The sequence below is a fragment of the Salvelinus alpinus genome, chromosome 1 (genome assembly GCF_045679555.1).
Source record: "Salvelinus alpinus chromosome 1, SLU_Salpinus.1, whole genome shotgun sequence".
Lineage (NCBI taxonomy): Eukaryota > Metazoa > Chordata > Actinopteri > Salmoniformes > Salmonidae > Salvelinus > Salvelinus alpinus.
The window spans coordinates 77,119,426-77,146,707 of NC_092086.1; the positions used below are offsets into that span (position 1 = coordinate 77,119,426).

General features: G+C 40.4%; 1 protein-coding gene and 1 long non-coding RNA gene across 3 annotated transcripts in view; both read right to left on the reverse strand.

The window, feature by feature from the left end:
* LOC139530495 (opioid-binding protein/cell adhesion molecule homolog) overlaps window positions 1-27,282 on the reverse strand; it is a 399,357-nt gene that overhangs the window by 243,233 nt on the left and 128,842 nt on the right. Inside the window, exon 2 of one of the 2 annotated variants that reach the window (XM_071326987.1) lies at window positions 594-669. In XM_071326987.1, the coding sequence (XP_071183088.1) occupies window positions 594-669 (76 nt within the window). Of the gene's footprint in view, window positions 1-593; window positions 884-27,282 lie in introns of those variants that run through there. The other variant, XM_071326982.1, reaches the window with a different exon arrangement.
* On the reverse strand, window positions 7,202-8,061 carry LOC139530507 (uncharacterized). The gene is made up of 2 exons (XR_011666056.1): window positions 7,932-8,061; window positions 7,202-7,778 (listed from the first exon to the last, which is right to left on the reverse strand). It is a non-coding gene; the product is annotated as an uncharacterized lncRNA (long non-coding RNA).

Genomic DNA, 27,282 nt, shown 5'->3' on the forward strand with positions numbered 1-27,282 from the left:
TGGGAGTTGAACCCACTATACTCTACCAACTGCGCCACTTGGCTGTGGGTCTCTCTCTCTCTCTCTCTCTCTCTCTCTCTCTCTCTCTCTCTCTCTCTCTCTCTCTCTCTCTCTCTCTCTCTCTCTCTCTCTCTCTCTCTCTCTCTCTCTCTCTCTCTAATGTATTCCATCCTGAATAATCCAAATGTTTGCCCTATTCAATATACAATAAAACATTGCATTAAGATCATCTGACGACCCCATCCCACCCCTCCCTACCCCCACATAGATAAGAGTATCCCAGCAGCCCACAGCATCCTTAAAAATACATTAACCGAATCAATAACATGGACGGACAATTAAACAAGAGGCGGGTCTGCGTTAAGCATGCTATAGTTATTGCTTGAGATGAACATATGAGATAGTTATTTTTAAATTGATTATCTCTTACAAATAATAACACTATCACATACCTAAACATCACGCTTGCAACGTACATGTGTGGATATAAAGACGACTTCGTAATGAATTCCAAAACACTTTGACTAACTATAGACCACCACGCAATATGGCACGATTCACCAAGCCAATAAGGTAAAAATTAAATGACTTACTTCAAGACGGCGCTGTCCCCTTGTCTGACAGTGATGTTGTCCTTTGAAAAAGAATCCCCGCTCCTCGCTGGCACTCCTGCAGGTACAAGGAATAGCAGTCTTAGACCGATGACAACAAGGCATTTCCAAGGCGCCACAAAATAACCATAAATGCCCATTTTCCGTCACTGCTCAACTTCCACGGAAACTTGAATGTCAAATATTCCTTGCTCGGTGCAAAGTAGGTATGGCCACAGCAATTCGACTCCACTCAAGATGCTGTTGTGGTGGTCGACCTCTATTTCTTTGCCTCAAATAGAAGGTGAGAATGTGGCGTGTTATCGTTCAATATATTAAAGTAGGCAATATCTGCGGCTCCGGTACTCTTGGATATCTCCAAGAAATGTCCAGCAGCTACAACAGGCGATGTGTTTTTTCGGAAAGCTGATGTAGGCTAGACTGTTTCCCCTGCTCTGTGTATGTTATTTGTATTCGCCAAGAGATGGATGATCGCGCAAAGATGCATCAGCAAAGTCTCCACTTGGGTAGTTCTCCCGATAGCCTACAGCACAACACTGCAGTGACTCCTGAAACAAGTATGCTCTGAAATCAGTTGTGTATTCTTATTTGTCAAGTAGACTACATAAACTAAATCCACCAGACAGCGAGCTCCGCGGAATCAAGTGAAATCACTCCTTCATAATGAGTGTGTGCCTTGCGCAGGCTAGTCAGTGCTCTCTGGCGCGCAGGTTATACAACTGTGAACCATCTGCGCAGCATCCCTACTCCCGCTATTTTTACTACCCCAGTGGATGATCAAGCAAGCGATTTGTATTGATACATCTATAGGCTGTGTATATAATTCTATATATCTTAGTCTGCGTTATAATGCCAATAACCACCACAATTAATAGGCTAATCGGGTTGCCTAAATCATTAACATAATGCAGTCAATTATTTGAATACTGTATTGGGAACGCTTAGCTAATCGACTGACATGTACTCACTTTAACATATCAATGATGATCTATGCTCTGCTGAATAGTATAAGTGGAAGGCTATACTATTGTGTGTGGTGTGTGTGTGTGTGTGTGTGTGTGTGTGTGTGTGTGTGTGTGTGTGTGTGTGTGTGTGTGTGTTGGTGTGACTGCACATGCGTGTGTGAGAGATGGGAGGGGGGCATGTATTTGGAGATATATTTCACAATTTATTTTCAAATACTTATAAAACGAACATAATTGTGTACATTTAATGCTTAAATAGTATCGGTAAGAGATTTTGTTTTGTGTGTGCAGCTCATTGCCTAAATGTATATATGTAACCCTGAGACATACTGTCAATGTTGAAATTACACAATATTTGGTCCCAGTGAAGTTTGTGAGTAAATACATTTTACCTATACCTGCAGTAGGTACCATACATAGGTTTTTGCAATGTACGGCATGAGCTGGTTGTTGAATAGCTCTGCCCAAACATCGTTCCATAGCATTATCATAAGCACTTATGTGTCCTCAGGGTCTTGGCTGCAAGTAACCCTATTCCTGGAGAGCTGATGACCTGTAGTTTTTCCCTCCAACCCTAATCTAGCGCACCTGATTCTAATAATTAGCTGGTTGATAAACTGAATCAAGTTAGTTACAACTGAGGTTAGAGCGAAAACCTACAGGGGGGTAGCTCTCCAGGAACAGGATTGGAGAGCCCCGAACTAGGGTATGCAGTGCACATCACTGTGCTAGGAGAAGTTTGCATTGTTATTGTAAGCATGTTATTCCATTCTGTTATTCCATCCCAGATCACATATTAACACACCCAAAGCATTGCCCTTCTAATTTCATCCACGGAAAAATGCATATTTGTATGCATGAGGGTTGATTTGGCAGACGGAGCCAGGGATATAGGGGTCACTGTTTGTTTTGACATGCACACAGTCCCTTGGATTTACTGAGGCGGTGTTCAATTTATTATAAGGTTGTTAGTGGGGGAATTATGATGATGACCCGATCCGAAAAAATTGTGCTAAGATAAGAGTTAATTAAAACGATGTCCACGTCGAACTCAATGGCTTTTTAATTAAAACCCCTCATTCTGACCTCAGCAAATCTAAGATATGTGTTCTTAATTAACGTGGGTTGCTAGGTAGGGGGGGACGTCTCGGTGAAACACTTGTTTCCAAAACACCCCCAGCTGATTAGGGTGACAACATTGTGTGTATGATAGACTTACTATAACATTAGAGCTGTTTATCAGCTTGAACAACCTCATCTTAATTAAAAGGCCTACTCTGTGATATTTACAGACATTCTGGATAATGTAAATTAATTATACAGTATATACAAATATAACTTATAAATACCCCATGCCATGAGCTTTGAGCAGCTGTCTAACCCCACCATAACCCAACATATAAGGACGTTCTACATCCCTCAACTTTATAGCAAACCAAGTGGCAGGGTTGTGGTTTTACTGTTTTTCGAATTGCGTAGTGGGCCTTAAAGCTACAATATATAGGGCGATGGAACATTACATTTTTAACTATATGGCTGAGTCTACCATTTCAATTACCTGGGGGTTAGGAGTAAATTCACAGGTATACTTAGCAAACTTACAGTACTTTTAAAGAGTATTTAGTCACAGTAAGACTGTGTAATCCAGAGGAAATTATTTAAGCATATGGTGCCCTTCAATTAATTGAATGTGCAGTCATCTTCTTTCTGAATTATCAATAGCTCTATTCACTCAGTTCCCTGGAGAGATATTCAACATAGATATGCTGATACCTTGTATTAGGTAGGCATGGCTCATCTGACCTTTATATGACTTCCCTAGGAGGAAATGATATGCATGCTAACTAGAGTATCATTGATACTGAGCCCAGTCAATGAAGGTCTTGACCTTGAGCTCAACTCTGAATATGGCATCAATTAAGAAGTTGCTCTAATTTAGACTAAACATGCAAGAAACATGATTTTTTGGCAACTTGTTAATTTTCTAAATGTCTGAAAATAAACATTTGTCTGCATATGTAACTTTTGAAGGCAAAGTAATAAAGCGGTACTTTTTGAAGGCTTTAGCGATTTTCCTAAGCTATGCAGTCTACATTTATTTTGACAGTAGGCAAAGCATGAAAGATATCAGCAAGCACATTGATGGGTACACGGCCTGGTGAGCACTAAAGCAAATGAAAGTACTTATTTATTCCTAAGAAGTCCAGGGACAGAGAGAATGGTGGTGTTCTTTCACCCTGAAAGGGCCTGCACACAGTACTTCTTGTGCAACAGTAAATGTTGTTGTTCCTCATCTGTGATTATACTTAGTTGGGTGGAAACTCAACTGTCATCCTAGGATGGATTCCACTCCCTTGAAGGTGAATGCATTTTAGATGTAATTTCCATCAAAATGTTACTCAAATGAAACTATAATCCCGGGATGGATGGAATCAACCACTCGGATCAAATTTGGAATGGCAAAGTGAGCAAAAATATGCTTAAATTGTCAAATATTTCAAAAGAGATTAAGAATAATTTCATATGGATAATTGTCCATATTCAAGAGAGGACAGACACCATTGCAGTTTTGGGCAGCTCATGCAATCGGCAGAGATTATTAATAATGAATGACCATTCTAGGCCAATATAATGGCCCCCTATCGGACCACACTGACAAGCAGAGCCCACACTCATGATAAAAGCCTTGACCCTCAACCTTTTCTTTTGCTGGTTTTGGGGCATCTTCTACCTTAAGTTGCTTAGAGGTTCATGTTGTTTCTCATAATCAGCAGAAACATACTCCCATGGTAACCGCATGTAGCACGCCATGCTAGGCCTGAAGACACTGTAGAAATGTTGATGATGAACGAGTAAGACTACACAATGTTATTTACCGTACACTTGCTGTGGCCATACTAAGCTTGCAGATGAACATCAGATTTAGTATAAAGGGACGATTGCATACCTGGTCTATGTGTTAAGGTAATGTATTTATTGAGAAAATATTTCTTATTATGACGTTGTCAGAAATATGACCCGCCCCAAAAATTATGAAAGCGAAAGTTTGTGTGAGATGAGAAAATTGGCAGGTTGGCCTCCAAAGCTTCCCATAGGAGACGTTTCTGTTAGAGTTTTTTTTTCTACTTGTAGCATGTTAGAACAAGTTTGAAAAGAAGACTCTTTGCAGAAAAAAATATGGAAAAATTACTGTCTTGACAGTACTGGCCAACATTAATTGCTCTTTTCTGCAGTTGGAGACAAACTTTGTCCAGACCATTTTAAAATACAGTACATACAGTAAGTAGTAGGATTATTTTGCCTGAATATTTCTAAGTGCCCTCAATGGAACACTGTATTAACTCTGTGTGATGCTAACACACTTCACACACTGTTTGCGGTATCAAAGCTGCCATGCCCCATAATTATAGAGCCACGCAATGGACTCGTCATAATACCAATAAAACCGGTCAAACACGGAAATGGTTCCAATCGTTTTTTCATCATTCATTTTCCCATAAGGGATTTTAGAACCACTTCAAACAAGGTCTGTGTTTCATGTAGGTTTTCCCCGATGTGACGTTTTGATAACCGTGTAAATCTCTCTCACACAAGGTGACTTTTGTCGATATATTTGTCTCTATTTACTCTCAGATTTGAAAATGTTAATTAGCATCAAAGTAGACATCATGCAAGACTACAAATCCCCGCATGCTCCTGAACTTTATCTCTAGCTGACACCTTTGCTGTCAACTAGCAAGCTAGCTACCTTGACCCAAAACAAAAGACATGTTGAACAATTTCATTTACTGTTCCATCATTTATTTAAATAATATTTGTTGGCTTATTTATGCACTCAATGCAGTCAAATATTATGCAGTCAAATATTTTCAATGTTCCATGAATGCTAAGCAAATTGTTTGCAAAGAACCAAGTTACCTAGCTACCTCCCTAGACAGTATTGGGACACACCCTTTTCACGCCATTTCGCCCAGTGGGCGGTGCTATACATCACGGTGGGCATGGATTTCAGAGCGTATATGGGCACACACAGTGTTGAGAATGAGTCAAGCACTCTTTTAAGTCTGAATTGTGGAATCTATTCAACACAACGTTCTAGGTTGGCTAATGTCGGGTGTACACCACGCAATTTTCAAGATCCTAACATTGCTGAGCCTCTCAAATTAAATAACCGTCTGTAGTTAAATACATTTCCTGTAGTTTTTTGTCCTGTAATGGATGCTACTGTTTCATCAGGGAACCACAAAGATTAAGTAAACAAAGGGCATTGCTGAATTCACATTATGTTTGATATTTCATGCAGCCACAGAATAGAAAAAAGCTAAACAATGATTTTGTTTTCAAATTTCAAATTGTTTAAAGTTGAAAGATATCACTCACGCAAAAAAAGGGAAGGTACAATGAGTCTGAGTTATGTAAGTATGCCTACAGGATAATATGGTACATTTGGCCTCATGATAGGACCTCAAACAAATATATAAGACCAAGGAAGCCAGCGACGCTGATAGCAAATTATTTTTCTAGAAGAAACATTGAGAATTTGGGAGAGAGAGAGTACTTCATCAACTTTTAGATTGCTTAAAACACCAGTCAAATTATGCTAACTGTGAAACCTTTACAATATAATCAGCAGTTCAGACAGTAGGCTAGAGTCAGTTAATCTGATTTTGTTCAATCTAATCTCAAAGAATTCATTTTAGTGATTGATAGTATACAGGTATTGTTGAATGTTGACTAAACAAATGCAGTGAAATTAGTTTAAATCGAGTCATGATCAGTTTTATATATTTCTTTCAGAAAGCAGCATTCATTGATGTTGTTGCAAAACTTGATGTTACACATCGTTCACTTTTGGGAAAAACCGGTCCATTCACTTGGTAGCTAGCTATCATTAGTTCAAATAAAGCAAAATGATGTACTAAAATGAAAGTATAAACCCACTTTAGTGATGTCGGTTAGAAGTTATGAATGAGGTCCCAGGCGAAGGGTTCTCTGTTGAACGTGGACACGCATCGGACAGTCCTTGCACTTTGAAACCCACGCCCACTGTGGCATATAACACCGCCCACAAGCAAAATCCTCTTATTTTACCAGATCCCCTTCTTCAGCCAGTGGAGGTCGATATTTAATCCCTTATAAAGTCTGCCAAATAAATGAACAAGTTGAAATCTATTTCAATTAATGGTGTCAGAATGCACTGCTGTATTAAAGCAATTCAGAACTAACTTGTTGACATGTTCTTTTACAGATTTAAAGCCAGATTAACACATTGCAGAATGTATTCATAATCATGAATGAATAAGCATATTACCCATCAATTACTTGAAAAACCTGAACTCCAACAATTGCACTGTTGTGATTAAATCTAAATAGTAAACAATGCATACATATGCATTTCATACATAACATAACATATAAATATCTGACTCGAAGTAAAGATTAAATTATTTATTCATCAATGCCACAAACCTAGGACATCGAAAGTACCATATGAACTATAATTACTATCCGAGGGCACACAGATTCTTTTACTTTTCCATTACAGGAATTAGACGAGCACCAACAACACAACATCAGCATATTGTGGTTTTTGGTGGGTGAGTTACAAATGGAGAAACAACTGGATGCATATGGTAGGTTTAATATAAAATACTAGGTCAACTCCAGCAGAACGAGAAACACACTTAACACACTCAAAACAAGGAAGCCATGCGTAAACACAGCTATATTTACACACTTGAACCCCGCTGTCAATTGTGAGCAGTACATTTACCACTGCATTCACTCAGAATAAGCAGGACAGCATTACACAGGTAAAAAAAAGATGACAAAAACAGTACCCGACAACACTTTTAAACGTGTTACTGAGTCTAAATGCTATTAAATCAGGAGAAGTGAAGGAAGCAGCATAGGGAAAATAGGTGAACGTAGGCTGGGTTTATAGAGATAAGACTGAGTGTTCCAAAGTGATGGAAGTTTAAGGGACCATGGGACATAAAAGGCATATTGTGGAATAAGGGACAGCTAGAGAGATAGTTGGCCATAGAACAAACATAAAATGGGGTGCTGATGTGCTTCTACACCCCTTTTAGGTCGATGTCACAAATCCGGTTCATGTCCAGTAATACTCTTGAGTCTCAGTGTGTGTCCCTCGACGTCATTCCGTCTCAGTTGTAGCATTCAAATCGTGGTCATCGTGTGTCTGTGACTCACAACATTGAAGACGATAAGTGATCACAGCATTTCAACAAATTGAGCCATACATAATACAACTTAAGCATTGAGGACAGCATTTTGTTGACATCATGGACATTTACACTATGTCTACTGTGTGTGAATGATGGAATAATCTTACCCCGGCTGTAGGTCCATTTGAGAGTGTGTGGTCACTAAGGCCTGTACATCAACCAGTACTGAACCGTTGGAGACTTGGGATGCTTGCTCTCTCTCTCAAAGTGCTGCTTGAATGTCTCCGGGTCTGAAATCTATAAAGGTCAAGTACAAAATGGAGGAAGTAAAAAAATCTGTGTCTTAGATGCATTCTATTGCTTTGAATTCCGACAAACTACTACACATATGAAAGACTGTACCACACAGGCCAGTACAATAGCCTACATATGGAGAGGAACCTAAAGGCACATACAGTACCAACTAATACTACTCACCCGACAGACAAGGTAGGTGTGGACCAGTGCTGCCTTGGAAGCAGTCTTCTGGTCTGCAGCTGCTCCCTTCTTCTTAACTCAAATCATATTTTATTGGCCACATACACATATTTAGCAGATTTTATTCCGGGTGTAGCGATATGTTTGTGTTCCTAGCTCCAACAGTGCAGCAGTATCTAACAGTTCACAACAATAGACACAAATCTAAAATTAAAAGAATGGAATTAAGAAGTATATGAATATTAGGACGAGTAATGTCGCTCGTCTTTTCAGTTCGCTGCAGCTTGTTATGTTCATACAAATATTTACATGTTAAGTTTGCTGAAAATAAACGTAGTTGACAGTGAGAAGACGTTTCTTTTTTTGCTGAGTTTATGTGTATGTCAGCAATTAAATTTGATTTGATTTGTCCAGATGGGATAGGGCAATATGCAGTACGATTTTGATTGCATCGTCGGTGGATCTATTAGGGCAGTAAGCAAATTGAAGTGGGTCTAGGGTGTCAGGTAAGGTAAGGTAGCAGTGATTATTAAGATGGCACTGGAGGGGAGGGCTGCTATCTTATTGGCTCTTAACCAACCATGATTTTTTTTTTTACGTTGTTCGTAACTTGTTTTGTACATAATGTTGCTGCTACCATCTCTTATGACCGAAAAGAGCTCCTGAACATCAAAACTGGGATTACTCACCTCAAATTGGATGAGGAGTTCTTATTCAAGAGTCGGATGCGAGGGATATACTAGATAGCCGACCAGGCCCAGATCCCTGTGATTCGCTGGAAAAGGAAACGTAGGTTTCGCAGAAAGAGATCAGGATGCCTTGTGAGGATCAGGAGACGAGTGGCTAATCTGCCCTTGCCTTCTGTTCTGCTAGCTAACGTTCAATTGCTGGAACATAAATGGGACCAACTGAAAGCACGAATATCCTACCAACGGGACATTAAAAACTGTAATATCTGTAATATCCAGGTTGAAACAGCTTACCTAGTTGAGAGTTGATAAGACTCAGGAACACCCATTGGCTTCCCACCCCTTACCCACAGACACAAATAAACATTATCAAGAACACCTACTTTCACCATCTATGTTAGCTAGCTAGTTAACTAGTCAGCTAGACTGTTGGTTTATAAAGCCAAAGAAAGCTAAACTCGTTTGTATGAATTTCTAACGCATTTAAATGTCTAGACAAATAGATGGCTAAAGTAGTCATCTAGGCAGGCTAATGTTGCTAACTATCTAACCATGAGCTAGCTAGCTAGATAACAGGTATTGTGTACATTTAGAACTGTCAGTTTAAACAAATGTATTAATTACTTAATTTAGCTAAATTAGACTGTTAATTCCAAGATACTTACCTTCTGCAGTCTCATCCAGATCCCCAAGGCCCTGGTGAGTGACGTGAAGCTTGAGACAGGCATTTGTACTTCTATATGATAGCCACATTAGCAGCTAATTAGCATTTCATTTTTGGGGGGGTGGGGTAAACGCAGGCAAATATATTAATTAAAGTCACCCTTTCCGAGAGCGATTTACACGGTTATCAAAACATCCCGCCAGGCTAAGCCTACACAAAACACAGCCCTTATTGGAAGTGTTTATAAAATCCCCTATGAGAAAAATGAATGGTGGAAAAACAATTAGAACTATTGCCATGTTTGACTGCTAGGTTTAATGGGTATTATGACTCATACTGTGATACTCTATAATCACCATGTACTGTAGGCAGACTATCTTAAGTCTGCCTGTTAGGAGGCTCATCAAACACACACACACACACACACTACTGACTACTCTGGAATTGCGACAGTCTGACATGTTTCATTCCTCAACCACTCTCTCCGCCACTCTCACTGAGACAATAACAAATACAATCTCAACCAAAAGACAATGAAGTAAAAAGCCAAGAGAGCCCACAATGACATGCACTCGACATGCAGAAATGTATTTCACAATTCTTCCAGACAGTTATCCCTTTGGAAGAATGGGTGGTAATCAGGTAATGAAATTAGATATTTTCCGTATTTAATTTAACTTCTTACGTGTAAATGGATTAAGTTATTTGGCAAAGTTTTAAGTTACTTGTTTATGAAGCCAGAACCACATTTTTCTCTTACTGTCACTAACATTTCCATATTTGATTATATTAACTCAATACAAGATGATTGCCTTCCAGCATATTTCACTGTAACACAGGCAAATGGCCTGCCCACTATGTTATTTTCTTAGGCTAACCAATTGCAGAGCACTGTTATATGAAAGACTGGGGGGCACAATTACAAATGGCAATTTAAAGGAACATTTTGGAATTGAGAAGAAAAATGGGGTTAAACGTCTACATTTTCTTATCTCTGAAGTAGTCCAAGAGGCCTGAGAGAGTATATTGCATAAGTGGCCTGATATCATCTACTTCCATAAACACCATACTACCATATTTTTACTTTTTCACTAGCCTATATTGTTATCTGTTAACTAACTTCTGACATTTGATGTCAGTTTAAAAAATGTCCTTTCTTTGAGCCAACTGCATTATGAATGCATAGGAATCGATTAGATATTATGAAACAATACAGCATGTTATATAATACAATGTATTATACTACCTGTCTGTGATTCAAATAGTATTGTATGTGGGTCATTGCACCAATTAGGTGCCTTTTGAGAAGTGTAACTTAAAAAAAAAAAAAAAAATGTTTGATTTCATCTAATTTTAACATTCTAATTTCAACTTAATAAAAAACAAGTTTGCCCATCTGAAGAGTCTAACAAAAACAAATACTATAGTAAGTGCCTATTAAGTGCCAAATAACGAAACAGGGTTGATGCCTGCCTTAAATCCCCTTGTGACAGGGGGAATGGAAGCTTGATGTGTGCATTTTTTTAAATTGTTAAAACATTTGCGGAGGGATAGGGTTCTACCAAGAACCGTTTTGATCCGAAGAACCCTATTTGGAAGACAAGGGTTCTTTGTAAGGCAAAAGGTTCTACTTAGAACCTTTAACATCCTAAGAGACATTTGTGGAAGAAAAGGCTCTTTTATGATTCTTGGGAAGTCTTCTTTGGAATATAAGAAGGGCTCTACATAAAACCGTATATAATATTTTCATGCTCTATTGCAGGGATATTTTCAGAATTGTTTGTTTTAATATAATATTTGTGTTTTTGCATGTGCATTGATGGGTTGATTAATTGTATACAACACAAAGATAAACAACATACAGTTTTCGAAACTAATCCATTCTGTTAGTAATTGCACTTATTGCACCCGTTACTGATAAAGTTGATCCAGTTAAGATGATTGAGGTAGTCTCAGTATTCAATGTTCTCTACCCTGGCAATCATTCTGAATGCAGATTGCGGGTGATTAACAATTCCACATGTTGGATACCCTAACTCTGGCTGGATTCCAATAGGAATAACACATCACTTTGCAAGCCAGTATAATGTGACTTGCAGCATGATGTGGCCTGTAAACCAAGACATTCCTAACACCACTGTGTTTGGGTATAACTAGGCCCTCTTAGCAAGGCATTATGATACGCTACATGACCAAAAGTATGTGTACACCTGCTCGTCGAACATCTCATTCCAAAATCATGGGCATTAATATGGAGATGGTCCCCCTTTGCTTCTGTAACAACCTCCAGTCTTCTGTGAAGGCTTTCCACTAGATGTTGGAACATTGCTGCGGGGACTTGCTTCCATTCAGCCCCAAGAGCATTAGTGAGGTCGGGCGATTAGGCCTGGCTCGGAGTCGGCATTCCAATTCATCTCAAAGGTGTTCGATGGGGATAAAAAAAAAAAGTATATATCTTTTTTTAACCTTTATTTAACTAGGCAAGTCAGTGAAGAACAAATTCTTATTTACAATGACGACCCAAACCCAGAAGATGCTGGGCCGATTGTGCGCCACCCTTGGGACTCCCAATCACGTCCGGATGTGATGCAGCCTGGATTCGAACCACGTACTGCAGTGATGCCCCTTGCACTGAGATGCAGTGTCGTAGACCACTGCGCCACTCGGGTCAGGGCTCTGTGCAAGCCAGTCAAGTTCTTCCACACCGATCTCGACAAAACATTTCTGTATGGACCTTGCTTTGTGCATGGGGACATTGTCATGCTGAAACAGCAAATGTCCTTCCCCAAACTGTTGCCACAAAGTTGGCAGCACAGAATCATGTAGAATGTCATTGTATGCTGTAGCGTTAAGATTTGCCTTCACTGGAACTAAGGGGCCATTCTACTGCCAAAGTTTGTCTATAGAGCTTACATGGTGTTGTGACCCAACACATGGAGGGTTCTAGATAGAATAGAATGTTTTGTAATGTAGCCTGTCTATCTATGGGTAACAGGATTGATGTGTTTTGTAGTGTAGCCTGTCTATCTATGGGTAACAGAATTGACGTGTTTTGTAGTGTAGCCTGTCTATCTACTGGTAACAGGATTGACGTGTTTTGTAGTGTAGCCTGTCTATCTACGGGTAACAGGATTTGACGTGTTTTGTAGTGTAGCCTGTCTATCTACGGGTAACAGGATTTGACGTGTTTTGTAGTGTAGCCTGTCTATCTACGGGTAACAGGACTTGACGTGTTTTGTAGTGTAGCCTGTCTATCTACGGGTAACAGGATTGACGTGTTTTGTAGTGTAGCCTGTCTATCTACAGGTAACAGGATTGACGTGTTTTGTAGTGTAGCCTGTCTATCTACGGGTAACAGGATTGACGTGTTTTGTAGTGTAGCCTGTCTATCTACGGGTAACAGGATTGACGTGTTTTGTAGTGTAGCCTGTCTATCTACGGGTAACAGGATTGACGTGTTTTGTAGTGTAGCCTGTCTATCTACGGGTAACAGGATTGACGTGTTTTGCCCGACCAGCTCAGCTTTCCACCAGAAAACACCAGAAAATGGCCAAGAAGAGTAGAACCAACTCACCTGCTTTTACACTGTTATTTGACTGTTAGATGTTCAATGTTTCTATAAAAAACAGGCTTGACCTTAAAATGAGGGACAGACATAAATGAATAACTAATCACATTAAATAAATAATAATCTTAAGAAATAACTTTGTAAAAGCAACAAAATAACTAGCACTTTACAACGATGGTGAATTTGGAGAAATGTTGGGGTTAAGAGGGTTAAAATCTTCCTACAAGTCACAGAGGGTTCACGAAGGGACAAGCAGAGAAGGGTACCATGCAGAGATGCCATGCACAGATTCCAAACAATCTTAATATTGAAGAATGGTTGGAGAATGGTGAAAGATAAGATCTATGAAGTTCCAATGATACCAGGAAAGGACATTCACTAAAATTGACTTTAGTCAAACCCTCATAGATCTCATTTAACTTAGCATGGCCGTGTACAGTGCTTTTGGAAAGTATTCAGACCCCTTCTCTTTTTCCACATTTTGTTACGTTACAGCCTTATTCTAAAATTGATGAAATAAAAACATTTCCTCATCAATCTACACACAATACTCCATAATGACAAAGCGAAAACAGGTTTTTAGAATTTTCTGCAAACGCATTAAAATTGGAAAACAGAAATACCTTATTTACGTATGTATTCAGAACCTTTGCTATGAGTTTTGAAATTGAGCGCAGGTACTTCCTGTTTCCATTGATCATCCTTGAGTCCACCTGTGATAAATTCAATTGATTGAACATGATTTGGAAAGGCACACACCTGTCTATATAAGGTCCCACAGTTGACAGTGCATGTCAGAGCAAAGACCAAGCCATGAGGTTGAAGGAATTGTCCGTAGAGCACCGTGACAGGATTGTGTCAAGGGAAAGATCTGGGGAAGGGTACCAAAACAATTCTGCAGCATTGACGGTCTCCAAGAACACAGTGGCCTCCATCATTCTTAAATGGAAGAAGTTTGGACGTACCAAGACTCTTCCTAGAGCTGGCCGCCCGGCCAAACTGAGCAATCTGAGGAGAAGGGCCTTGGTCAGGAAGGTGACCAAGAACCTGATGGTCACTCTGACAGAGCTCCAGAGTTCCTCTGTGCAGATGGGCGAACCTTCCAGAAGGACAACCATCTCCGCAGCACTCCACCAATCAGGCCTTTATGGTAGAGTGGCCAGAAGGAAGTCTCTCCACATTAAAAGGCACATGACAGCCCACCTGGAGTTTGCCAAAAGGCACCTAAAGGACTCTCAGACCATGAGAAACAAGATTCTCTGGACTGATGAAACCAAGAATGAACTCTTTGGCCTGAATTTCAAGAATCACATCTGGAGGAAATCTGGCACCACCCCTACGGTGAAGCATGGTGGTGGCAGCATCATGCTGTGGGGATGCTTTTCAGTGGGAGGGACTTGAAGACTAGTGAGGATTGAGGGAAAGATGAACAGAGCAAAGTGCAGAGAGATCCTTGATGAAATTCTGCTCCAGAGCGCTCAGGACCTCAGACTAGGACGAAGGTTTACCTTCCAACTGGACAACATTCCTAAGCACACAGCCAAGACAACGCAGGCGTAGCTTCGGGACAAGTCTCTGAATGTCCTTGAGTGGCCCAGCCAGATCCCGGACTTGAACCAGATCGAACATCTCTGGAGAGACCTGAAAATGACGCTCACCATCCAACTTGACAGAGCTTGAGATGATCTGCAGAGAAGAATGGGAAAAATTCCCCAAATGCAGGTGTGCCAAGCTTGTAGCATCATACCCAAGAACACTTTAGGCTGTAATTGGTTCCAAAGGTGCTTCAACAAAGTACTGAGTAAAGGGTCTGAATACTTATGTAAATGTGATATCAGTTTTTTATTTTAAATACATTTGCAAAAATAAAAACCTTTTGTTTTGTCATTATGGGGTATTGTGTGTAGGTTGCTGAGGTGGAAAAAAATAATTTTATCATTTTTAGAATAAGGCTGTAACGTTACAAAATGTGGAAAAAGTCAAGGGTTCCGAAAACTTCCCGAATGCACTGTAGATTGACTTTCCATCAACTTGATTTGCTCACAAGAGTCAACGCAAGTCACTTTTGGTAAAGCTGGAGGTCATCATCCCATTTGAAACATTTTCCTTCAAGTTCACGATTTCAAATGCACTACTTAAATTGTAGAGTTTGAATATTCTCAAAGGACAAAACAATGCTCTTGTCTATTGCTAAGTTACAGATATATTACGATAGATACATTCCATGACAGCAAAAGCGGCATCATAGTGGAAGTATTTTCAGCTTAGCTCTTTCCATGGTAATAATAATGCAACATTAGGTTTTATGACTTTTAAATTGAATGTTAAAGCATGTCTGTTCACAGAGTCAATGTAAGCAATTATTAAAATCTTCATCGTTTTAATGTCAATTAATAGGAAAGATGCATTTCAGCCTATGAAGTGTAGGCTGACAGTATTTTCCCTTTCCTCTTCCTGTCAACAGAGGGAATAAACATTACCAACAGACAATCCTTCATAAGTGTATATTTTAATAGCTCCGAAGGCAACATTTAACAAATTGTTCTTCCACCAGCCAAAAGTATCTGATTTAGGCACCAGTGTGCTTACAAACTTTTTTTATGACAGAACTGAGGATGCATTGAAGCCCTTTCAATTTTCTCAATGTCTCTGACAAGGATGAGTCAAAAAGCCTGAAGGACGTTTTTTTTTATCCTTATCAATAGCAAAACCGCAAGTAAATATAAATCATTCTTCTTCTATTCTCTGCCTCTCTTGCAGCGGAAATGCCTGAAGGACGGGTTTTTTATCCTTATCAATAGCAAAACCGCAAGTAAATATAAATCATTCTTCTTCTATTCTCTGCCTCTCTTGCAGTGGAAATGCCTGAAGGAAGCAGCGAACGTGGCAAGACATGATATCTAAAAAAGTATATTGGAGAAAAGGCTACAAACTGTTGCACTAACATGATAAAGTATATAAAATATTACACTGTAGCAGTCATATTATAGTCTCTCTATTAAGCCTATAGTGGAACATTTAATATTATGATTGACTGGTTTTGTGACAATGTTCCAGAAATGGTTTATTTGTCTTTATTAGCATTGTGGCATCCTTTTGGTGATCTACTTGCCATCACAGCCAGGTGTGATCTGCGCTTGTTCAAACATGAGATAATTGCCAGAATAAATGACTTAAGTCATATATTCTGTTAAAAGGACATACAGTTCATTCAGAAAGTATTCAAACCCCTTCACTTTTTCACATTTTGTTACGTTACAGCCTTATTCTAAAATTGATTAAATCATTCCCCCCCCCCCCCCCCCACCTCACCAATCTACACACAATACCCCATAATGACAAAGCAAAAACAGGTTTTTAGATTTTTTTGCAAATGTATAAAAATTATATATTTGTAATTCTTTTCTGGTCTCTTCAGAGATGTTCAAGTCCGGGCTCTGACTGGGCCACTCAAGAACATTCAGTGACTTGTCCTGAAGCCACTCCTGCGTTGTCTTGGCTGTTTGCTTAGGGTCGTTGTCCTGTTGGAAGATTAACCTTCACCCCAGTCTGAGGTCCTGAGCGCTCTGGAGCAGGTTTTCATCAAGGATCTCTCTGTAGTTTGCGCAATTCATCATTCCCCCGACCCTGACTAGTCTCCCAGTCCCTGCCGCTGAAACACATCCCCACAGCATTATGCTGCCACGACCATGCTTCAGGAATGGTATCGGCCAGGTAATGAGCGCACCGTCCTCCAGACGTGACGCTTGGCATTATTTGTTTCATCAGACCAGAGAGTTTTGTTTATCATGGTCTGAGAGTCCTTTAGGTGCCTTTTGGCAAACTCCATGTGGGCATATGTGCCTTTTACTGAGGAGTGGCTTCCGTCTGGCCACTCTACCATAAAGGCCTGATTGGTGGAGTGCTGCAGAGATGGTTGTCCTTCTGGAAGGTTCGCCCATCTCCACAGAGGAACTCTGGATGACCATCGGGTTCTTGGTCACCTCTCGGACCAAGGCCCTTCTCCCCCGTTTGCTCAGTTTGGTGTTCTTGGGGACCGTCAATGCTGCAGACATTTTCTGGTACCTATCCCCAGATCTGTGCCTCAACACAATCCTGTCTCTGAGCTCCACGGACAATTCCTTCGACCTCATGGCTTGGTTTTTGCTCTGACATGCACTGTCAACTGTGGGACCTTATATAGACAGGTGTGTGCCTTTCCAAATCATGTCCAATCAATTTAATTTACCACAGGTGGTCTCCAATCAAGTTGTAAAAACATCTCAAGGATGATCAATGGAACCAGGATGCACCTGAGCTCAATTTCAAGTCTCATAGCAAAGGTTCTGAATACTTATGTAAATAAGTTATTTCTGTTTATTTTTATTTTTAGTACATTTGCAAAAAATTCTTAAAACCAGTTTTCGCTTCGTCATTATGGGGTACTGTGTGTAGATTGATTAGGAAAAAACATATTTAATACATTTTAGAATAAGGCTGTAATGTAACAAAATGTGGATAAAGTCAAGGGGTCTGAATACTTTCCGAATGGACTGTATGCTACAATATAGTAGCAGTTGTGTTTAAACTGATTATAAAGTATGACAATTCAATGCTAAACTCAATCAGCGGTCTTGAGAAAACCTAAGAGACCTACTGCAAATACAACTTGATGGATGTTCCTTCCTTCTAACGTCAGCTCTACTCATTCCAAGATCAGCTCTGTGCTGTATCAAGAAACAAGACTACACTGCCCTTTCATCAAAAAACACTTTTTGTGATCTTGAAATGATTGTAGGGCTATGGCATTAGCCTATAATTTTCCCTCTTAGTCAACAAATTGCTGTCCCAGTGATATACAGTGCAATCAGAGCGGCTGCTCCAGTGAAGGTGTGAAATCATTATGCTATGGACATGCAAGATGACCTCATAAAGATGGCTGCCACCCAGAATGAAGCAAATAGCTTCAGGCATGGAAGAGAATTTCAGCTCTCACATTAATTCGACAAGACATTCACCCTTTTTTCCATTTCATTGGAAGGTCTGCTGTATTGTTATCCTACAGTTGTCCCATCTTGAGAGATAGGGTCCTTTTGACCTAAGCCGAAGATTGTACTTGAAGAGCATGCATTACCGACTATCAAACATATTTGCCTGTTTACTGAACGATTTGAAAAATACTGTCCTACTTGGGAAGGTAAAATACTCTAACCTTGGCACAGACTGAGAAATGGTCCTTTATATAACCAGCTTCAACAAAGATCAGAGTTGGTAGGAAGAAATGTACTTGTCAATGTCTTTTACATAGGAGTATTGAATAGCTCTGTTAACTATTTCATTCCCATGTATTATCAAATGTTGATTAGCTGTTCAAATGCAGTTACTACGTCATTACAACAATAATTTTTAATCTGGTGTACATTTTGCTGGACTTTCCTACAAGTTAACGTTTTTGTTAATAGAACTCAGGAAAGAAGTGCATGCTTCACTTAGTTCCAAAAGTTTGCCCATTAACAGTATTAGGTACAGTAAAGTTCACACCCGTCCTAATTTAGGCTTAAATTGGGCCTATTCTCAACGGAGAGGGAAAGTAGACTAGAGAGATGGGACATGACTATCAAACATCTTACTTAAAACTGCCCCCATAGACAAAATCGGCAAACCCTATCAGATATGGTTTGAGTTTGGGATTTAAAAAATCTCATTGGTATGCAAACACTATCTTTGCGCTTTTTACTCTGACACTCAGGAGTATTCCTGGAGATGCTTGGGACCACAGTGTGTGGTATTGGGGGTAATATTTGAGCTCCTCTTTCGAAAATTACCTTTCTTCATGTAAGTGCCTCTGAGGTTTAGGCAATGTGAGAAGTGGTTAGTGCATTGTGGAAATGAGGTTGTTCTGTTGTTCATTCACTGCCTGCAGGCAGAATATTTGAAACAAATACAGGTGAAGAAAATTTGAATCTGTCTCGAACAGAACAACATTTATCTTGGAATATTGAATGTTCTCAGAAGCAACCGTTGAATTTTTTGTCATGAAGTCTTTGTATCGTTTATTTCAGAGCCATTTATAGAGACATGGCTCTGGATCTTATGTATAGTATTTCAATGCTTCTGTAATCCAGGAATGTTGGCCTTGAATGTTGCAGACCAATTTCAATAGTATTATCTTATAAGGTTTATGCAGATATGAGTATGGGTCAAATCCTATTCTGTTCAATCCAGGATGTCACCTTTTGTGTGAGCCTCATACAGCTGCTCGATAAACAGATCTGGCATTCCTGACTATTCAATTATAAGAAAATATAAAAAATTGAAACATTTGAGATGTTAGTTTTGTGACAATTGTTCTGTCCATCTATTCTCTAGATACGTGGCAGTGGTGGGGAGGTAGGGAGGCTTTCATCATAACAAAAAAATAACCCTACAATCTGTCTGTCCTCAGTTTTTAACCACACATTGTAAATAATGAAGGTCGTCTGTGACCTGATGCAACACCGACTTCTCCCGACCCCACCCCAAGCCACCGGGGCATTGGTTGCGTTGTTCATAAATGCCTGAATCCTAGGTCGTACTGTCACTCCCCCAGACTCTCTCAAGTCATCCCAAGATGAATATGTGCCCTAACCCTGAAATGATTGAACTGGAGATTGATTAATATTGCACAGGGAAGGACGCGCAGTGCCCCAATCCTTCACTGTCACAAAGTTGTGCTCATCCCCAAACTGCACAGAGGGGAGACAGTCAGTGATAGCCATCTTTGATGGTGGCCATATTGGGTTAAGCGGCTGCATTTTTGGGAACAAGCAAGGGGATGTTGTGTAAAGGTTTTTATGACTCCAAGTTCTGTGGACACCACACAGTAAAGTTTTATAACAGAGACGTGACTGGTTTATTAAATGTTATAGCACAGCAGGGAGTTGTAGAGATGCCTGTCTCTCTGTTATGTGGAGGAATTGTAGAATTCTACCCAGAGATTCTCCACACTCCACTTTCATTGCAGCGCCTTATACATACAGTGCTTTCAGAAAGTATTCACACCCCTTGACTTTTTTCACATTTTGTGGTACAGTCTGAATTTGAAAATGGATTAAATTCAGATTTCTTGTCACTGGCCTACACCCAATGCCCCATCATGTCAAAGTGTAATTATGTTTTTGGGAATTTTTACAAATGAATAAAAAATGAAAACCTGAAATACCTTGAGTCAATAAGTTCAGGAGTAAAAATGTGCTTAACAATTCACATAATAAGTTGCATTGACTCACTCTGTGTGAAAGAATCATGTTTACATTATTTTTTAATGACTACCTCATCTCTGTACAACTATCTAAGGTCAAATATCTAAGGCCCCTCAGTCGAGCAGTGAATTTCAAAAAACAGATTCAACCACAAATACCAGGGAAATTTTCCAATGCCTCGCAAAGAAGGGCACCTACTGGTACAGTAGGTGAGCATGGTGAAGTTATTAATTACACATTGGATGGTGTATCAATATACCCAGTCACTACAAAGATAAAGGCATCCTTCCTAACTCAGTTGCTGGAGAGGAAGGAAACCGCTCAGGGATTTCACCATGAGACCAATGGTGACAGTTACAGAGTTTAATGGCTGTGATAGGAGAAAACTGAGGAGGGATCAACAACATTGTAGTTACTCCACAATACTAACCTAATTGACAGAGTGTACAGAATAAAAATATTCCAAAACATTGTATTCAATTTGTATTCAGTAAGGATCCCCATTACTCTTCCTGGGGTCCAGCAACATTAAGGCAGTTACAGTATACACAATAAAAAATATTTCATGACATTACATTTCATAACACTTTTCACAACACATTAAGTGTTCCCCCAGGCCACCACTCTACTATCACATATCTGCAATACAAAATCCATGTGTACGTGTGTGTAGAGTGCCTGTCTTGTCATGTGTATGTGTGTCTGCGTGTGTCTCTTCACAGTCCCCGCTGTTCCATAAGGTGTATTTTTATCTTAAAAAAAAAATCTGATTCTACTGCTTGCATCAGTTACCTGATGTGGAATAGAGTTCCATGTAGCCATGGTCTGTTCTTGACTTGGGGATTGTGAAGAGACCTTTCCTATCTTGTGGTGTATGCATGGGTGTCCAAGCTGTGTGCTAGTAGTTTAAATAAACAGACACCTCGGTGCATTCAGTATGTCAACATTTCTTACAAAAACAAGTAGTGATGAAGTCAATCTCTCCTCCACTTTGAGCCATGAGAGATTTACATTCATATTATTAATTTTAGCTCTTCATGTACATTTAAGGGCCAGCCATGCTGCCCTGTTCTGAGTCAATTGTAATTTTCAGACGACCCTCTTTGTGGCACCTGACCACACGACTGAACAGTAGTCCAGGTGCGACAAAACTAGAGCCTGTAGGACCTGCCTTGTTGATAGTGTTGTTGTTCTCCCCATCTTAGCTACTGTTGTATCAACATGTTTTGACCATGACAGTTTACAATCCAGGGTTACTCCAAGAAGTTTAGTCACCTCAAATTGCTCAAATTCCACATGATTTATTACAAGATTTAGTTGACGTTTAGGGTATAGGGAATGATTTGTCCCAAATATAATGCTTTCAGTTTTTGAAATATTTAGGACTAACTTATTCCTTGACACCCATTCTGAAACGAACTGCAGCTCTTTTTTAAGTGTTGCAGTGATTTGACTTGCTGTAATAGCTGACGTGTAAAGTTGAGTCATCCAAATATATACAGTGCATTCGGAAAGTATTTGGAACCCTTAACTTTTTCCACATTTTGTTACGTTACAGCCTTATTCTAAAACGGATTAAATATGTTTTTCCCCTCATCAATCTACACATAACAGGTTTTTAGAATTGTTAGCAAATGTATAAAACAAAAAAACTGAAATATCATATTTACATAAGTATTCAGACCCTTTACCCCTTACTTTGTTGAAGCACCTTTGGCAGCGATTACAGCCTTGAGTTTTCTTGTATATGACGCTACAGGCTTGGCACACCTGTATTTGGGGAGTTTTTCACGTTTTTCCTCTGCAGATACTCTCAAGCTCTGTCAGGTTGGATAGGGAGCGTTGCTACATAGCTATTTTCAGGTCACTCCAGAGATGTTCGATCGGGTTCAAGTTCGGCCTCTGGCTGGGCCACTCAAGGACATTCAGAGACTTGTCCCGAAGCCACTCCTGCGTTGTCTTGGCTGTGCGCTTACAGTTATTGTCCTGTTGGAAGGTGAACCTTTGCCCCAGTCTGAGGTCCTAAGCACTCTGGAGCAGGTTTTCATTAAGGATCTCACTGTACATTGTTCCGTTCATCTTTCCCTCGATCTTGACTAGTCTCCCAGTTCCTGCTGCTGAAAAACATCTCAACAGCAAGAGGTTGTGCCAGGTTGTCCTTCTGGAAGGTTCTCCCATCCCCACAGAAGAACTGAAGCTCTCTCAGAGTAAACATCAGGTTCTTGGTTACCTCCCTGACCAAGGCCCTTCTCCCCCAATTGCTCAGTTTGGTTGGGTGGCCAGCTCTAGGAAGTGTCTTGGAGGTTCCAAACTTCGTTAATTTAAGAATGATGGAGGCCACTGTGTTCTTGGGGAGCGTCAGTGCTGCAGAAATGTTTTGGTACCCTTCCTCAGATCTGTGGCTCGCCACAAACCTATCTCGAAGCTCTACGGACAATTCCTTCGACCTCATGGCTTGGTTTTTTGCTTTGCATTTCAAAATCATGTCCAATCAATTAAATTTACCACAGGTGGACTCCAATCAAGTTTTAGAAACATCTCAAGGATGATCAATTGAAACAGGATGCATCAGTTACATTTTGAGTGTCATAGCAATGGGTCTGAATACTTACGTAAATCATTTATTTCTGTTTAAAAAAATATATAAATTTGCGCAAATTTCTAAAAAACTGTTTTTGCTTTGTGATTATAGGGTATTGGGTGTAGATTGATTAAGAATTATTTTAGTATAAGGCTGTAACGTAACAAAATGTGGAAAAGGTCAAGGGCTCTGAATACTTTTCTCAAGGCCAGTGGCATGTCATTAGTAAAGGTTGAAAAAGTAAGGGGTCTTGACAGCTGCCCTGGGGAATTCCTGACTTTACCTAGATTATGTTGGAGAGGCTTCCATTAAAGAACGCCCTCTGTGTTCTGTTAGAAAGGTAACTCTTTATCCACAATATAGCAGGCGGTGTAAAGGCACAACACATGTGTTTTTCATTTAGTTCAGTTATCTTTGCCTTCTTGGGTACAGGAACAATGGTGGCCATCTTGAAGCATGTGGGGAGAGCAGACTGGGATAGGGAGCGATTGAATATGTCCATAAACACACCAGCCAGCTGGTCTGCGCATGCTCTGAAGATGCGGCTAGGGATGCCGTCTGGGCCAGCCGCCTTGCGAGGTTTAACACATTTAAATGTCTTCCTCACGTCGGACACGGAGAAGGAGAGGGGGATTGCCCGCAGTCCCTGGTAGCGGGCCGCGTCGGTGGCATTGTATTATCCTCAAAGCGGGCAAAGAAGGTGTTTAGTTTGTCTGGAAACAAGACGTCAGTCTCTGTGACGTGGCTGGTTTTCTTTTTGTAGTCCATAATTGCCTGTAGACCCTGCCACATACGTCTCGTGTCTGAGCCGTTGAATTGTGACTCCACTTTGTCCCTATACTGACATTTTGCTTGTTTGATTCCCTTGCGGACGGAATAACTACACAATAAATGCAGCCTCAGGATATATGGTTTCCAGTTTACATAGAGTCCAGTGAAGTTCCTTGAGAGCCGTCAAGGTATCTGATTTGGGGGGGGGGGTATACACGCCTATGACTGTCGTCGAAGAGAATTCTCTTGGAAGATAATGTGGTAGGCATTTCATTGTAAGAAATTCTACGTCCGGTGAACAAAAGGACTTGAGTTCCTGTATGGTGTTATGATTACACCATGAGTCGTTAATCATGAAGCATACACCCCCGTCCTTCTTCTTACCAGAGAGATGTTTGTTTTTGTCGGCGCGACGCATGAAGAAACCCGGTGGCTGTACCGACTCCGACAACATATCCCGAGAGAGCCATATTTCCATGAAACAGAGAATGTTACAATCTCTGATGTCTCTCTGGAAGGCAACTCTTGCCCTAATTTCGCCCACCTAGTTGACTAGAGACTGGACATTGGCGAGTAATATACTCGGAAGCGGTGGGTGGTGCGCACGCCTTCGAAGTCTGACCAGGAGGCCGCTCCGTCTACCTCTCCTGCGGCGACATTGTTTTGGGTTGGCCTCTGGGATTAGATACAATGTCCTGGGTGGTGGTCCGAACAAAGGATCCGCTTCGGGAAAGTCGTATTCCTGGTCGTAATGTTGGTAAGTTGACGTCACTCTTATATCCAATAGTTCTTCCCGGCTGTATGTAATAACACTTAAGATTTTCTGGGCTAACAATGTAAGAAATAATACATTTAAAAAAAAATACTGCATAGTTTCCTAAGGACTCGAAGCGAGGCTCATCTTATTTATGCTAGTGCAGGGTGAGATGCACACAGTGGACTTCCTACTAGAGCTCACCGCCTCTGTGCTAACAGTAGAACTCTGGTTCATAGGCACATGATTACTGCTTACAATAGCTGTAGGATCAGCAGAGGCATTCAGGGCAGTTAGAGGGACATAAATTAGGTTACGTACCCCTGGGAAAATGTATATTTGCTGGAGCATTATGATAACTCAGCGACACAATGGTAGGGAATAACTGAGCTGGGCTTGGGTAATTGATCATTCATTGTCTCAACGCAGCCTTATAATGCTGTGAAAGGATCCAGGAACCTAAATGATTTGGGTGGATCCCATCCTCCTTATAAAATGAGCATTGTTTCCAAAAATAAAAGGAATAGAGCATTGACAAAATCCTAGAGGAAAACCTGGTTCACTCTGCTTTCCAACAGACAATAGGAAAATACACTGGGGTTGCTTACCAAGAAGAGTGTGAATGTTCCTGAGTGGCTGAGTTACAGTTTTGTCTTAAACCTTGGAATAGCTCCATTCAATTTATTTTTTAACCTGAAAAACTCCCCAGTACAAAAATACCCATAACATGATGCAGCCACCACTAGTGGTACACTAGTGTGTTGTTCAAAACAACACTTTGTATTCAGGAGAAAAAGTAAATTGCTTTGACACATTTTTGGCAGTATTCCTTTAGTGCCTTTTTGCTTCCAGGGTGTATGTTTTGGAATACTTTTATTCTGTACACTTTTATTCTGTACAGGCTTCCTTTTCCCCCCACTCAATTAGGTTAGTATTTTGAAGTAACTACAATGCAATTGATCCATCCTCAGTTTTCTCCTATCAAAGCCATTAAACTCTTTGGCCTCATGGTGAAATCCCTGAGCGGTTTCCTTCCTCTGAGTTAGGAAGGACGCCTGTATCATTGTAGTGACTGGGTATATTGAAACACCAACCAAAGTGTAATTAATAACTTCACCATGCTCAAAGGGATATTCAATGTCTGCTTTTTACATTTTTACTCATCCTTTACCCAGTTTGACTCAAGACATATACAGTGGGGAGAACAAGTATTTGATACACTGCCGATTTTGCAGGTTTTCCTACTTACAAAGCATGTAGAGGTCTGTAATTTTTATCATAGGTACACTTCAACTATGAGAGACGGAATCTAAAACAAAAATCCAGAAAATCACATTGTATGATTTTTAAGTAATTAATTTGCATTTTTTAACCTTTATTTAACCAGGTAGGCAAATTGAGAACACGTTCTCATTTACAATTGCGACCTGGCCAAGATAAAGCAAAGCAGTTCGATACATACAACAACACATAGTTACACATGGAGTAAAACAAACATACAGTCAATAATACAGTGAAAAATAAGTCTATATACAATGTGAGCAAGTGAGGTGAGATAAGGGAGGTGAAGGCAAACAAAATATATATAAAAATAAATAAAAATATAAAAAGGCCATGGTGGCGAAGTAAATACAATATAGCAAGTAAAAAAAAACACTGGAATGGTTGGTTTGCAGTGGAAGAAAGTGCAAAGTAGAGATAGAGATAATGGGGTGCAAAGGAGCAAAAATAAATAAATGAATACAGTAGGTAAAGAGGTAGTTGTTTGGGCTAAATTATAGATGGGCTATGTACAGGTGCAGTAATCTATGAGCTGCTCTGACAGCTGGTGCTTAAAGCTAGTGAGGGAGATAAGTGTTTCCAGTTTCAGAGATTTTTGTAGTTTGTTCCAGTCATTGGCAGCAGAGAACTGGAAGGAGAGGCGGCCAAAGGAGGAATTGGTTTTGGGGGTGACCAGAGAGATATACCTGCTGGAGCGCGTGCTACAGGTAGGTGCTGCTATGGTGACCAGCGAGCTGAGATAAGGGGGGACTTTACCGAGCAGGGTCTTGTAGATGACCTGGAGCCAGTGGGTTTGGCGACGAGTATGAAGCGAGGGCCAGCCAACGAGAGTGTACAGGTCGCAGTGGTGGGTAGTGTAAGGGGCTTTGGTGACAAAACGGATGGCACTGTGGTAGACTGCATCCAATTTATTGAGTAGGGTATTGGAGGCTATTTTGTAAATGACATCACCGAAGTCGAGGATTGGTAGGATGGTCAGTTTTACAAGGGTATGTTTGGCAGCATGAGTGAAGGATGCTTTGTTGCGGAATAGGGAGCTAATTCTAGATTTAACTTTGGATTGGAGATGTTTGATGTGAGTCTGGAAGGAGAGTTTACAGTCTAACCAGACACCTAGGTATTTGTAGTTGTCCACATATTCTAAGTCAAAGCCGTCTAGAGTAGTGATGTTGGACAGGCGGGCAGGTGCAGGCAGCGATCGGTTGAAGAGCATGCATTTAGTTTTACTTGTATTTAAGAGCAATTGGAGGCCACGGAAGGAGAGTTGTATGGCATTGAAGCTCGCCTGGAGGGTTGTTAACACAGTGTCAAAAGAAGGGCCAGAAGTATACAGAATAGTGTCATCTGCGTAGAGGTGGATCAGAGACTCACCAGCAGCAAGAGCGACATCATTGATGTATACAGAGAAGAGAGTCGGTCCAAGAATTGAACCCTGTGGCACCCCCATAGAGACTGCCAGAGGCCCGGACAACAGACCCTCCGATTTGACACACTGAACTCTATCAGAGAAGTA